Genomic DNA, 16,068 nt, shown 5'->3' with positions numbered 1-16,068 from the left:
ATGGATTTCGTCGGCATAATCATGTCCATTAACATTTTCCCCAGAATTATTACTTGATTAATCATGGTTTAACCTGACAAGAAAACAATTTTATATGTATGTGATAGTTTCTGATTAAAAAAAAAAATCATAGTAATGGGCTGCATTAAACTTAAAAAAATGAATTTTATGGTATTCGTTAATTACTCGGGAGGAATTGAACTTATGAAGCTTTGGATGGGTGAACATAATAAATATTCTTACTTCCTGGCCAGACTGATTTTTATTGCAGATTTCTGGGCTTTTATGCACTTTCGCAAGAAAACATTATGATGATGAGTCACACGTGCACGATGAGGCAAAACATCACATGATCTAGGAGTGGAATATCGTGCGGTTACAGCTTCATTGATTATGTCATCACAACTCCATAGGGCATTGATGTGGTCACAACTCTGAATAACGATGTTGCCATAAATTTATTGTAATGTTGACGTCACAACACAGAGCGTTGCTGTGGTCGATACGCTAGTGTTTGATTTTAGCAGGCTTTGGTGATTCTAAGAGTACTTTATTAAAAAAAAAAGATGCAGCTATAAGCTTTTCTCGGATACACCATGATGCTACATACTTAATTTGTTAAAGGTTAAAATGATACATGTGAACGTACATTGCTTTAAAAAGAGAGAGTGAAAAGAATTAAATTTATCTGTTTTACCCACTGTGTCATCCCATTTGAGAACAAACAGACAGTACTATGAATAAGTCAAGTTATTTCTGATATTTTACAGCAGTAAATTGAAATTGAAAAAATCTATAACCCATAAGACTGCTAGTGTTTCTGGTAATTTTTCGCATCGTGCATGCATAATGTACATGTATTTGCATATTTGCCGATGAATAATCATTTATATTTTGATATATTATATATATTTACAAACAATAAATCAAAGAATTATACTAATTTACATTTTTGTGTTATGAACAATTTTCCTTCACTGGTATCAATGCCTTAAAGAAGAGAAAAACACAGCGCACTGAAATTATAAACTCGATTATCGGAAATAAATTCTTTATTCAATTGATACAAATAGATCATGAGAATTGAATGCTTGAGTGATGAGTGATACATAGCAAGCGTAGATGAATTATTACGTTATTTTAAACAGGCTGGCTTAGAGAAAACAACACGAAGAAATTATGATGTCCACAATCTAACTTGATTTTCCGAACATAGTACATACCCTCATACTTCTACTGTACAGTCGATGCTTTGCTTCCCTGTATTTACATTCTGATGTAGAGCTTGTATATAAAAATTATATATATATATATATATATGTGTGTGTGTGTGTGTGTGTGTGTGTGTGTGTAAATATGTATATATATATATATATATATATATATATATATATATATATATTATATATATATATATATATATATATATATATATAATGCAACATGGAAACGCTGGAACTTCCAAGATGGCATACCTGCATTACTAGAATAAAAATTAAGAAGAATATGGCTAAACAAAAATCGCGTAATTCGTATAAATTGCCCTCTTGACCGACTCAAAGGGAACACTTCTTCAAGCATAATAGTGTCGGTGAAGGATTAGTGATAGGCACGGTGAATGTTTGCGGAAAGTCGGACGATCTGTTTAAACTTTGTGAATTTTCAAAGTTTGTTCCATGTGTCTTAAATATCGGAAGATTAATGGTTTGTCTGCTACGGCTGTGTGTGTGTGTGTGTGTGTGTGTGTGTGTGTGTGTGTGTGTGCCTTTGTTATGCACACTATTCAATACCGAGTAGTACTTCTATTCTGTCTAGGTTTCCTTTTGTTTCGATTCATTTCATACAATCACATCCTGCTTTTCAAAGTGACCTTTGATACCAATACTGTGTATGTGCTATATACGCACACACAAGGTTCTGTCATTGTGGGGGGCACTGGGTGCGAACTCGCCGAGCAGAAAGTTAATCCATTATATCTTTATCATATAAGGGCAGCCCAGAGCCTGTGTGCAGTGTGTGTGTATGTGTGTGTGATTGAGTGTGTATGTTATTGTTCATTACTTGTGTATCATTTTGCCTTTGATAGTCTCGGCAACATTGTAACGGCGAAAATTGAAATCATTTGTTTGGAGAAGCCAGTTAACCATCAAACATGCTCCGCGTAATCCTCTTCGTCTTCGCATCCGGGCTAGTTATGCAGGCCCCCGTCACTCAACATCTCTTTCTGAACATGGCCTGCAAGCGGCTAGACTATACCGACGACGTCTGCTCCGACCTCAGCAAACACCCCGACGCGGAGGATGCCGTCCAGTCCGAAGCGTCGCGCATCATGATCTGGGACTCCGTCTTCGCCGACATACCTGGCGCCGTGTCGGCGCTCATTCTCGGCGCGCAGAGCGACAAGGTCGGGCGAAAGCCGATCATGCTCATTCCTGTCGTGGGCTTGACCTTGCTCGTGTTCATCCGCCTACTTGGCTCCTTACTGCAGAAAGCCTCCATGGTGTTCCTCTTCACGAGCTCCCTGGTGGGTGGTCTCAGCGGTGGGTTCGGCACGTTCACAACGGCCTTGACCAACTTTGTCACCGACAGCACTCCCGAGGAGCATCGCACCGAGCGACTCGGTAAGATCATGCCTTTCATATCGCTTGGCGTGATTGCGGGCTATACATTGTCTGGATTCCTCACCCAAACCTTCGGCGTTACCGCCGTGTACCTCATCGACTTCCTCATGATGATCAGCGTGGTCAACCTCGTCGTCTTCCATTTGGAGGAACCCTCCCGAGTCGCGGAGGAGTCGTCTGCCGACGATGGCCGCATCAAGGATAAGCCGATTGGTATGGTGGCGTCAGCACGCGAGAACCTCGTGGCTGGCGTTAGGGTTTTCACCTCGCAGAAATCGAGGAATGCCAAGTTACAACTAGCCGTGCTGACCTTCATCAGGATGGTTGGAATGGCCATTGTGATTGGTAAGATCAGAGATCTCGGATCTTTCGTGACCAATTTCTCCGTCAAATAACCAATTTCATAAAACAAAAAGATGTACTAATTCCGATCACATTGACCGGCTTTAGTTTATACTAACAGCCATGTTCAATTGGTTAAGTTTCGATTCATCCAGTTAAAGGTCGTACAAAATGAAATCAGTTCATATGGACTTACTTCACTTCCAAGAACAGTTTCACGTCCGATCCTGGACTCTTCTTTAGCTCATCTGATTTGTTGACGGGAAAACGTCGTTGCCAATCGGAACAGACGCACAAGCGACGTTTGGTCGGAGTCAGTCGTCGAGGAATTCTCCGGATAACAGAGATGTACACCCGGGAGAGGTTGTGTCGCAGTCTCCCGCCTTATGAAGGATGGGGTTTTAGGAGTTGACGTAGAAGGCTTCCCGGACCCCCCCCCCCCCACCTTCCTCTCAAATCATCAAGGCTCCTAGCTTGTCTAAGATGCACACATCTTTGCCTTTGAAGTTGTGTTTGAATGTCTTCAGGTGTGGGAAGACGGCCGAATCGTTACTCAATGTACCTGATCTTCGATGTTGATACAATCGCTTATAGTATGTAGCGGCTGCTTGGTTTCACAGTAAAGTTCTCTCGACAATTTAACCGGGTGTACCCAGTTCTGTTATCCGCAGAATTCCTCGATGACTGACTCCGAACAATAATGTCGCTAGTGCGTCTGCGCCGAAGTGTCCAGGATTTGACGTGAAACCGTTCTCGGAATTAAAATAGTATAAAGTCCGGATGAATTGATTTAATTTTGTATCTTTATTAACAGCCACGTTCAAATGTAAGACAAATATTGTTCCAGTCGACTCCCACAAAGGCTTGTTCCTGTAACCAGAAATACATGTACAAGATCGCAACAACCACTGTAGGGTCCTATTCAAACCAGAGTATTTGAAAAGCGATGAGGAACTGCATATGCATGGAATAGCTTGTTACCAGGTCATCAGAGGTAAGATATTCATAGATTAAAACACGGAATCCCGTTTGTACACATTAGTTCTTGCTTGGTCAAGTATCTGGTTGAGAGGAACAATCTTTCTTTACACGAATGCATAACATTTGAATTTATTACTCAACTCTATTGCAAACTACCGGTAATGATTTCAACATTATTATGTGTTATATATCATATCTTATAACAGCTATTGCAATGTTGCATAGTTCCATGATTATCTGTGCTCACATAATAATTATTGTTCTAAAGACCTCTATATAAAAAACAATCTTTATTAGTAAAAATCTCATTTTCAGCATCTTTTTTTTTCTTTCGGTTTCTTTGCGTAAATGGATTAAGCGCCCTGCTTGCTTTCTTTTGAGATTTTATTTTGTGAATATTTTTTGCGTTAGTGACATGCCAATTTGATGTAAGGCATCACTAGATAACTGACTCATCGATCGTCTTGACCTGTTTTGTCCAGTCGAAGCGAGCCTGCTGACGCTTTACTCGAAAAAAGCCCCGTTTCTTTTCACCCCGACAATGTCCTCGCTGTACACCGCGCTGAAGACTAGCCTTGGTATAGTGGGTCAAGCCTGGGGCACGACATTCTTCTTCCGGGTCGTAGGCGAGAGATCGATACGCAACGATTTCATCCTCCTCCAGATTGCCTTTATGGGAAGATGTACCATCAGTATTTTCACGGGCTTGGCTTCGTCGTCCGCCATACTTTGGTTTTGTGAGTTTTGCGATTGTCTTTACAGACTATTGTGGCCACTCTAGTATAGCAAAATGACAACTTAGCTTGATTTGATTTATAATGTATATTTATATTGAACTGATTGTTCTAACCAAATGCGAAGTTTCAAGTGAACCAAACAAACAATATCTGAATCCAAGCATCACAGTAATCTATCAGTGAGATATTTGATCCGGCTCTTCTTTTTTGTTCAGAAATGAGACTCTTGTCACTGAATTCTTTTCGTCAGAGTGTGGCAGGATAATATTTTGCCACTTCAGTTACAAAATTGTTTCGTCTTTGGAGATTGTGAGTGTCAGCGAGCAGCAATAACACTGGCGACAAAATAAACTCGGGTCCTCTGTGTGACACAGTCTTTTCGTGGATGAGCTGCATGATGTTAAAAGAAAAATTGCTGAAAAAAAGGGGGAGAAAAAAAGATATGTGTTTTTTCAAACCAAGAGTCCACAGAGCTTTGTAAGCGCCACCAACTCGTATGTTGATGCCAGCAAAGGAATTGGATAATTGTGCCACGTGACAAATTTGTCATTACAACAGTGGAGAATATCTAGCTATAACAGGTGTAACTTCATTGTTTGGATATTCACTATAAGGTTGATTATAGCGTAGGGATTTGTAAATCCTTAACGTATGACTGCATGGGTGCACTCCCCATCTAGTCTTTGATCGTTGAACAGTTAGTAACTTGAAGTGGACACTACTCAAGTCATTTTTCTCACAACTAGTACATGACACCCGAAATGCTGACAGCGTTCATGCCGCATGGAGAGAAAATTTATCACACTCTCTGCAATGACAGCTGGTTAAAGCTGAGAACGAAAAAAAAAAATCAGTTTTTTATGCCTGTTTCACATATTTCTCTGATTCTCATTTTGTCGTGATCATAATGATGTGTGATGTACAAAATTCAATATATGATATTTGTTCGTAGACAACATAACATATATGTTGTTCTTGTTGTTGCTCTCTTTTGACTACTGTTTCTAATCTGTCAGCAACCATCTTCGTAATGTTTTGCGCTCCCGCACAGTCCGCTTCAATAGTATCAAAACTCGTCAGTCCTCGACAAAAAGGTAAGAATTTATGGGTATTGACCGGACTTAATAAAGACGGTTTAAATCTACCCCAATGTTGCAAATTTCGACTGTGAAAACGACATATACATTGCCTACGCCAACACATTCAATAATGAGTACTGTAGGCCTATTCACACATTTTCGTGCTTGTTCAGTCCATTCAAATTTGTATTTTGATTTCAGTTATGCTTTGTTTTACGTGACCGTTAAAGTCCTCGGGACCGATAGCTTAAGTCCCCCCCCCCCCAAAAAAAAAAACAAAAACAAAAACAAAAACAAAAACAAAAACAAAAACAAAAACAAAAACAAAAACGCCTATATACAGCCAGCAACAAGCATTGTGTCTTGCCTATATATAGGGGCACATGCAGGTGCTGCTGTCAGCTTGTCAGGGGACTTGAACTATCGTAAGGACCTGCATGATTAACAGCCAGGACAGCTGCTTGCACTAAATTGCTACCATATGGATTCGATTTAAACTACATACGTTTGTGAAAGTTGGGACATTGTATCTCACGTGACTATGTCTGTAACGGATCACGTCTTGCATACGTCATCATGATAGTGTCACACAGTATATATACATGAGATGGTTTTGGAATGATGACGTACTGCAACTGGTTGACAAGTTGCCCTATTGCATTGACGTAAATAAACAACGAATGTATGGCAATTTGTCAATCCAACAATTCGACGCAAGAATTTGATTACACAATGTAATTTGAATATTAAAGTACACAGTACCCACTGCATGCTATACTAGTACAAACGTGTATAAGGATTATACAACCATCACTGGGTGTCGGCGGATGCTCTGTGGTCTAGTGGATAAGACACCTGTCCGATGATCAGGAGGTCGTTGTTTCGAATCGAGCCCGAATATACTGTATGCCCATGATTTTTAATCATGGCTACTACTAAAACATCGATTGATTTGGTGCTTATTTACACGGACGTATGTAGCTCAATTTGTCAATCAGTTGCATTAACACCAACTCGACTCAAGAATTTTATTAATTTCGAATATGACGTGTAGTAGGCTTTGTGATTCTGTTTACGTCGAAGAAGCTATTTCGCCACATTTGGAATTCATAGTGAGGTATTTCGTGGACTAGTAACTTTTGTCCACAGTGGACTCATTGTCTTTATTGAAATGGATCAACTGAAATCCATGCTTGGAAGACAAGGATCCTGCTTAATGAAAATAAGAGAGATATATAAAAATGATGGAATGTATATGATATCATTAGATTCATCAGAATAGTTATTATGTTTAATAACGTAACATTTTGACCGATGACGTTTTTCGTCTTTTTTATTTTTCATTTCGTTTACTTCATTTCCAATTAAGAGCGATTTCAAGAGACACTTCAATAAATGCGTTATTCTTCTCAGTAATTCAATTATAGTGATCTGAATATCAAATCATTGCAGGTGTGTGTTTCCAATTAATTTTGAACATAAGTATAGATGATGGAATATGAATTTGAGAAATTTGAAGATAAATCAAATCAAATCAAATGCATGATTGGATATTGCCTAAAACTCTTTATCGATTCAATTGCTTTTCGATACACTCTGGCCCACCAAAAAGAGTTCAGGCAGTGAACTAGAACTATGCGCATACGTTTTGTTTATTTTTTTTTACCTCCTGACGACAATGTAAGTAGGAAACTGACATTGGTCTCTCTCCTTCTTAAGTCTTTTTTTTAAATGAAATTTATTCACTTCCAATCAAATAATACAAAATACATCATTTTTTTGTGTGGTATTACTGTGGGTATTATAAGGAAATAATTCTTTTAGAGATAACTGAAACTAAATACGTTTTCATGTTTCAATGAACAATCAAAATGGCAATAGTACAGCAATGACCGAAGAAAAAAAAAAATGGAAGTAAATTATATCTAAATAAAACCCATCCCCTAATAACCTCACTACCCTTCCTAACCATAAAATGTGTATACTACTCTACTCTACCTCCCTCCCCCCCCCAAAAAAAAAAAAATCAAAAAAAAAGTGGAAACCCCACTCCACCCATACATAATAAACACCCTTTCCTCCCCACCGAATACCCATTTATACAATTTTACCACTTAGATACTGCCGTTTTGATTTAAAAAAAAAGATAAAATCTACTTAAAAACCTACTTGTCAGAAAGAGGTATCAGGTATCGTCGTTGTTATGATAAAAAGGGGACACAAAAACACCTGCGGAGGGGAATGAAAGGTATTATTTGTGATGTTCAAAACACTCCCATTTCAATAATTATGTAAACCCAATTTATTTCTTTTAATGGAGATTTTATTTTCTTCCTCACAATATGAACCTAATATATTCTTCAATTCTGCCAACGACGGTAACCTCAATTGTAACCTTGCTTTGTGATTTATAATAAATTTGGTTTTCAAAATAACTGTCTTGCATCATTTTACCCTATACGAGACTTGTATATCTTGCCGATTTACACTTCTTGATTCTGCTATCTCAAAATACTCAATCATATCCTGCCAAAATTCTTCAGTTTTAACGCAATTCCAAAATAAATGCGAATAAGTTTCTGAAATGTGACAACAAAAAGAACTTAAGTTATCAGCGACAAAACCAAAATTTAGTAAGTGCTCCCTAGTATATAAACCGCTCCATAAATTGATTTCAATTGAAATTCTCTAACATCTCCAATTAATAAGCGTTGAAATTCTACAGGCGTCATTACAATAGCTCTTAAACTTTTTTCAGGAATATCAAATTTCTGATGACCGTCTCTAATTTCTAAGCAATATAAACTTTATAAACCAGACACAAAATGTGCATAAATTACTTCCGCGCTCGCAAACACACACACACACACACACACACACACACACACGCACACATACGTACTCTCTCAAACTTACCCCCCCCCCCCGTTCCCTCTCTCTCCCTCTACATATCTCTTCCTGTATTTCTTCATACAGGAGCGTTCATGTCGCTTGGAACGTTCCTGCACACGCTGGCCGTACCCATCACCAGCTTCGTCCTCAACAACATCTACTCGGCGTCCGTGCAGACCCGACCAGGCCTGGTGTTCTTGGTCATCGCCGTCGCTTATGCGGGCATTTTCTCAGCACTCACGTGGGTCCATTATGCCTTTGGTGTGATCACTTCCAACATTCACATTATTATAACATGTGCCAAATTATTAAGCTTACCCGCTTTTTGTCAACCTCATCTTTGGAAAACTCTGTTTATTTACCATTTATATCGACATTCCACGAGACCGACACCTACGAGTCCGATACGGCCGACGTGACCGACATTGAAAATAGGTCCATGAGTCAGATAACCCACGAGTTACACAGCTCACGAGTTACACAGCTCACGAGTCATACATCCCATGAGTTCGACACTAGGCAAATAAAGCCCATAAGTTGGACACCAGCCCCCCCCCCCCCCCCAACAAAAAAAAAGGGGGGGCGGGGGGGGGGGGGGCTCACGAGACCGACATTACGCAGAGAAGGCTCATAAGACCGGCACTATAGGCAAAGAAAGCCCACGAGACCGACACTAAACAAAAGAGGCTCACGAGACCGACAATAGGCAAGCAAAGCTCACGAGATCGACAGTATACGCAAAAAGAGGCTCACGAGACCGACACTACGCAAAGAAGGCTCACGAGACCGACACTAGGCGATGTGTAGTGTTACGAGACTGACACTAGGCGAAGCAGGGTCACGAGACCAACAGGATGAACAGCGTCATCTGTATGTCAACTACAAGTGTGTATCTGCACAAGGTGTTGCATTAAAGTCATAAAAGGGGAAAAGGTGAAAATAACAAGAACGATGTATGGCTTCAAGTTAGGTCTATCCTAACGACATTGTGCTAATTTTAATAGGCTTTCTCCATTCCTAGCTAGAAGATGTATGGGCATGCAGGATATAAGATTTTTCCCCTTTTTTCATCGCTCCACTTAAGTATTAGATATCCTACCCGACTGCTTTGAAGTTGTAGAACCAATAACTATAATGTATGAAATTCAGTTGATGATAACTTTTTTTATATTGCAGCGATGGATCCTCGATTTTGTTGGCTTGTGTTTGTAATATATTCTTCTCAAAACGGTTATTTTTTAAAGGAATAAATAATTGTTTTCGTGGATGCAATATGCATTTTCATTTCCTGAATCATAACAAATACCTTAATAGTCGATTAAGTTATTTTCTTTGATTTCATACACACCTTCGCTTATTACTACCAGCATGACTACCAGCCCTCCAGATCATTTATAAAAGCACGTGTGTCCCGTGACATTGATCATTTTGTGATATTTTTCCTTGTAAACTTGATTTCCAACTGGACGTTTTTCTAGTAGGATGAACTGAATATGCACATTATATATATATATATATATATATATATATATATATATATATATATATATATATATATTGCTTATGAGTGAGTGTATGTAGGGGGTGGAGACAAGACTGCTTCGAGAATACATTCCACTACTCCTGAAACGAAAAAAAAAAAAATCTGTTTAATTGTCTTATTTCATTCTACAGATACGTAGTGATGTTTACGCTGGACAGGCAAGCTAAAGATGAGAAGAAAACGGAGTGAATGGCAGACTAAACATTTATGGTGCTTTTTATCATTCAAAAGACCAAGAAAATAAGCATATAAAGGGTTTTATCGTAAAACGGGTAAAGCGCCACATTTAAATATTACCGTAAGTGTATAATGAAATCTTTCCAGTGATACCTCATTTGTTACACAAGGAGTATTTTTGAAGTTATGATTAAAGAATATCCCATGGTAATTTTCTTTGTCTTTTAACATGTTTAGTCGCAAATATCTCAAATTAAGAAGAATGGAGTTAATTCTTTTTGCGACCAAACTCTTCATATGTACGTGTATTACGTACAGTATGAAGGCAAGGATAGTGGGTTCTTTTACAGTACCATAGAGATGTAAGTACACCATTGTACTTATAAGTGTGTTTAGCATAACCTTCAGTCCTTGTGTGCTAAAAGTAAGTTATGTTAAAGCAAGGTCACAGATTTGTGACGAAAGAATGTAACAGCACAATACAGAATGATTTAGTGTTGATGCCGTTCTGCGACTCTCACGGGTGCCTCATCTCAAAAGACTTTTGTACAAAACATTATACATGTAAATGTACTCGGTAGTTTTTACGATGTCTTTTCATCTCGGCGATCCTGAAGGTGTGAATGGAAGACTGGACAAGTTAATTCGTTTGTATCAAATTGTTTATAATAATCTGTGCATTCTACTGAAATAATCTCGCAGCTTAATGTGCGTTTGTAGATCTGTCATGATAATAATCGATATTTGTGTTTCTCATACATTCAAAAATAGTTAAAAACCTGGACGCTTTGAAGTTTTGGGTTTGCCATCGGATCAAGTTACATTGTATATAAGAGGAAATACAGTCTGAAGTATTTGTATGTGCCCTTGTAAATATGGACGTGCGTCATAATCTGAACCACCACGTCATGTGTGTGTGTGTGTGTGTGTGTGTTTTAACCTTAATTTATATCAAATTGAAGATTGAATTTGAAATGATGGCTTTGTCAACATAATTATGCTCATTAACATACTCCCTCCCCCCCCCCCCCCCCACCGAATGCAATTTCTACATGTATTATTATTTGATAATACTTGGGGGAAAAAAAGACAATTCAAAATTTCATAGTGACATGTGCAGTAAATAGGAAGATATAAATTTTTTGTCATTCTTATGGAAACTGCGCAGGAGGAAGTTAAGTTATCAAGCTTTCAATGCATCAACACAATTATGAACTTCATATTTCTTGGCCAGACCGATGTACACTTGCAGATTTGTGAGCTTTGATGCAGTATAGTGGACTTTCATTATAACGAAGTCCTCAGGACCAGCAGTTTTCTTTCGTAGTATCGAAATTTCGTTATAACTGAACAAATAAACAATAAAAATACATAGAGTGGATGATGTGGCGGCCTTAATTTTTACTTCCTTGTAATCGGAATTTTGTTATAACCTTGTTCCTTATAACGGGAGTGCACTATATAGCAAGGTATCATTTATGGTTATGAGCCACACATTTGACTAAATATCACAGGATTTATGGATGGAATGTTGCGCGATCACAATTTCAAATTATGTCGTCACAACTCCATGCATTTGGTCACAACTCCAATGATAGTGATGTTGCCATAACTCCATGTGATGTGAGCACAACTGTACGTTGTGGCCACGATTCTACTGCTCTACTGATTGAGTTTGCAGTCTTCAATGATTCCAAGAGTATTTAAAAACATAAAACTTTAAGCTTTTCACTGAGATGCATTGTATCGCTGCATATTTAACCTGGAAATGGTAAACATAATGAATGAGAATGTGAATTTCTTTAAAGAAAAAATGGGAAAACTAGAAATGTCGCTATGGCGACTTTTTCACATAACTGGCAAAATATTGAAATGACAGGTTTGTCAGAAATGTCTTGAACTGGGTTTGCCATAATTTTCTAAGAGTGCAGGTATATATATTTGGGGAATTTTGGGGAAGTTTATGCATTGAGTAATTTCAAAGGTATATGAAGAAAGAGTGTGATAACGGTACAAAATATTTTTTTTTTTTTTGGGGGGGGGGGGCATTGAAACCTGGCCTTTGACCCTTAACCTTTGACCTTTGACCTTCAGGCTAGAAATTTCCTGGAGAATCTCCATTAGGTAATGCATGTACTAAGTTTTTAAACGAATAATGCAAGCATTGCATATACTAGTATATGAGGGAAATAGTAAAATTTGAGGAGTTGACCTTGACCTTTGACCCCTGACTATTGACCCATGACCCCTAAATTCCCTAGAGAATCCCTGCCAGACAGTACATGCGTATGTACCAAGTTCCATGAAAATACAATGAACCATTTGCGAGAAAAGTGATATTGAAAAGCGCATTGAAACCCTGAAGTGTGTGAAATGCGCTATATAAAAACCAGCTATTATTATTATTATTATTGCAACATTTTCACCTAACCTTTGACCTTTTGACCTTTGACCTTATGACAGGAAACTCTCTCTGGAGAATCTTTATGCAGTAGTACATGTCCACACCAAGTTTCAAGAAAATACCTTTGGGCATTGCATAGATATGGGGGAAATTGCAACATTTGTAGAATTTGACCTTGACCTTTTGACCTTTGACCTCTTGCCAATGTCACTAAAATCTACTCAACTAATTGTCCCATCATGCATCATCCTTGGACCAAGTTTGGTGAAAGCTGCTTCATCCAGTTTTGGGTTATCACGTAAACAGATAAATTTTAGGATTTGACCTTGATCTTTGACCTTTGACCTCTGTCCGATTTCACTGAAAAACTAATCAAGTAATTGTCCCATCATACATCATCCTCCAACAAAGTTTGGTGAAATTTGCTCCATCCAGTCTTGAGTTATCGCGTAAACGGATACAATTTCATGATTTGACCTTGACCTTTGACCTTTAGCCGATTTCACCCAAAATCTAATCAACTAATTGCCCCATCATACTTCATACTTGGACCAAGTTTGGTAAAATTCCAGCAAATATTACTCAAGTTATCGTGTAAACGAAAGCGGACGGACGTATGGACGGACGGACAACCCGAAAACATAATGCCTCCGGCACCACTTAAAAATTAAACTTATCTGCTTAACACACTGATAAGATGTCAGCTCAAATACTGGAATCTCAGTACTATAAATGAGACATGTTTTTTTTTTTTTAAGTTGTAAAGACTGAGAAAATTTAAGACTACAGCTGTACTAATATTTGTAGCAATCTGGTATTGTGCCTAACGTACATGTACATGTATTTGTAAATATGCCTATAATCATGTACAGATGTGCATGTAAATGTATTTGTAAAAACAATAAATTAAAGGTTTACACATTCACATTTTTGTGTCATTAAATATTTTCCTTCACTGGTATCAATGTTACTGATTTTAAAAAAAAGAAAAACATTACGCACCAACTTTATAGACTCAATTGATTGGAAACAATTCTTTATTATCCAATTCATACAAATAGATCATGAGAACTGAATGCATGAGTGATGAGCGATACATGGCAAGCATAGATAAATATGACATTTTCAAACGGCTGACTTGTGGTAAATGACCCCCAAAAATTAATAAATCATGATAATGTCCACAAACTTATTCAATTTTCAAAACACAGTACTTAGACATACAGCCAATTCTTTGCTTGCTTTCTTGGTACATGTATGCATCCTGGGATACAGCAAGAAGTACAATGTACATGTATCTACAAATAATAATTGTCATTTACAATAATGAAATTCCATTTAATGTGCACTATTTCTACTTCACGGTCAGAAAAAAAAAAGTGTTCTCCCATGAAAGAGCAGAGGGCATTAAATTTCAACCATTTCATGGATATTGTGCACAAAAACCACATTTTTATTTTGACACAGAATAAAAGCTTCATCAAACATAAGTAGACTATTTCAAGAAAATATTCACATTACATAGGCACCCTTGAGACGCTGGTTGTTCCTGACAACTAGAAAATTTCTCTTGAGGCTTGCCCAACATAGGAACCACTAATTAGTAATGCGTGCATACTGAACACAAATTGAATAGCTAATTACATGATGCATGTACCACTAAATTATCCATGACGTTTATGCATAAAATTATAATTTGAACACATTAATCCAGTCTACGGTATATAGCTACTTAATGATGACTTCTGATGTGACGAATTTTTACCAGTCTTCCCCATTGTAAGGATATGCATGTCATTTATATCATCTTGCCTGTGCATTTCAATCTATGAAGCTACAACACATCATGATCCAATCTCCTGAATAGACCAACCTCAATTCACACAGGGTGCCCTCTATGGCAGAACCAGCAAAGTTTTACAGAACTTTCACCTGCCACTGGTGACTGACAGATTTCATGAAAAAGACTAATGGCTTGGGAGTGGAGTGTTAAAATGTTTGTAAAAGTTTCATCAAGAGTTGAGTGTACACTTGTACACGTATCAATGCCGTGGAAGATCATTCAGTACAACGCAACCAAAAATATTAAAATTACAATATGTGCTCATGCATTTTAATACAAATGAAACAAATAAACAAACTTATTGTTGGGTGCATTTGATCCCTTTCTGCTGTAAGTATCCTTCAATAACTATTAGAGCTGGCTAGCCAAGCTTCAATCTTTGATCATGTGAATGAACTTTGACTACTGACCCCCTGACTTGTGTCATTATACACATTATACTTGTACATCATTTTTAGCTAATAAATATGATTTCCAAGCAAAACTATGCTTTACAATGAATAAACAGATAAGAGCTAGAGCTCTATTTGCACTCTACAACTATTTCAGTCCACAATCTTTAACTGTGGTTACCATGGGATAACTATTTGCACTAGACTGTTAAACCTTTGTACACATTGGCCACAGGAGTGCTCCTGAAACATGACTCACTGTATCAACCCTTGAGTTTGTTCATACAGAGAGTCACAGCCCGTCGAAACCATGCATGAAGTAGGGAGGCGAAACTGTCATAGTAACCTAAGAGAACAATGGAAATTCCAACATTATCATAAACTGTATGCACAGAATGCACCACATACATGTACTACTTGCGGAGCGCTCTAAACGATGGTGACCGTATAATCAGGAATGCTCCTCGAGAGAGGCAAAAGTACCATTTTGTCTGTTCATAGAGTTTACAGTGCTTTAAAACTGCTCCTGGAGTGCTTTAAATGGCCTGAATAGATGTGGTATATAGGCATTTTGGTTGCTATGGCAACTGCAATTTGTACAACATCAAATGTTCTCTTGACACAAGTTGGCACATATACAAATGTATGTACATTCAATTCAAATTGAAATGAACTTTTAACATAACTGCCTCAAAAACCTGGCAAGTATGTTTGGAAACACTGTAAATCATCTCAATACTTTCCAAATTAGTACCAGGTATGTCACTCCGTAAAAGCATGTAGAAAAAAACCAAAAAAACAACGAGTGAAATGCATAGCTCACACACCTCATCATTATAAACAATATTTGCTGTACAATCGTGAAGAAAAACAAATGCACTGTACACTTAAAAAATATAGACTCTTCACATAATCTGTATACTCCAAGTCTGAGGCTTGAGTACATCTTATATAAAGGTCTTTTTTTTAAAACTATTCATAAAATGCAAAGCCCATTTCACACAACAGTTACACAATATCAACATTTTGCCTTCTAAACTTGCTTGAAAATAAGTTA

The 16,068-nt window shown here is 37.8% G+C and overlaps 1 protein-coding gene across 1 annotated transcript; it reads left to right on the top strand.

The window, feature by feature from the left end:
- The first annotated feature begins 2,152 nt into the window (after positions 1-2,152).
- Positions 2,153-10,384, top strand: LOC139739528 (uncharacterized). The gene is made up of 3 exons (XM_071650126.1): positions 2,153-2,966; positions 8,737-8,893; positions 10,327-10,384. Exons 1-3 carry the CDS (start codon positions 2,153-2,155, stop codon positions 10,382-10,384), a joined length of 1,029 nt encoding a protein of 342 aa, XP_071506227.1.
- Positions 10,385-16,068: the final 5,684 nt, after the last annotated feature.

The sequence above is a fragment of the Diadema antillarum genome, unplaced genomic scaffold (genome assembly GCF_040938485.1).
Source record: "Diadema antillarum isolate AM-2024a unplaced genomic scaffold, OU_Dant_1.0 seq00000803_RagTag, whole genome shotgun sequence".
NCBI lineage: Eukaryota > Metazoa > Echinodermata > Echinoidea > Diadematoida > Diadematidae > Diadema > Diadema antillarum.
This window is presented reverse-complemented; position numbering and strand designations above follow the sequence as displayed.

Coding starts and splice junctions, on each gene's coding strand:
- LOC139739528 (XM_071650126.1), top strand. CDS start 2,153: ATGCTCCGCGTAATCCTCTTCGTCTTCGCATCCGGGCTAGTTATGCAG. Junction 2,967..8,736: donor TGGAATGGCCATTGTGATTG/GTAAGATCAGAG, acceptor TTCTTCATACAG/GAGCGTTCATGTCGCTTGGA. Junction 8,894..10,326: donor GGCATTTTCTCAGCACTCAC/GTGGGTCCATTA, acceptor TTCATTCTACAG/ATACGTAGTGATGTTTACGC.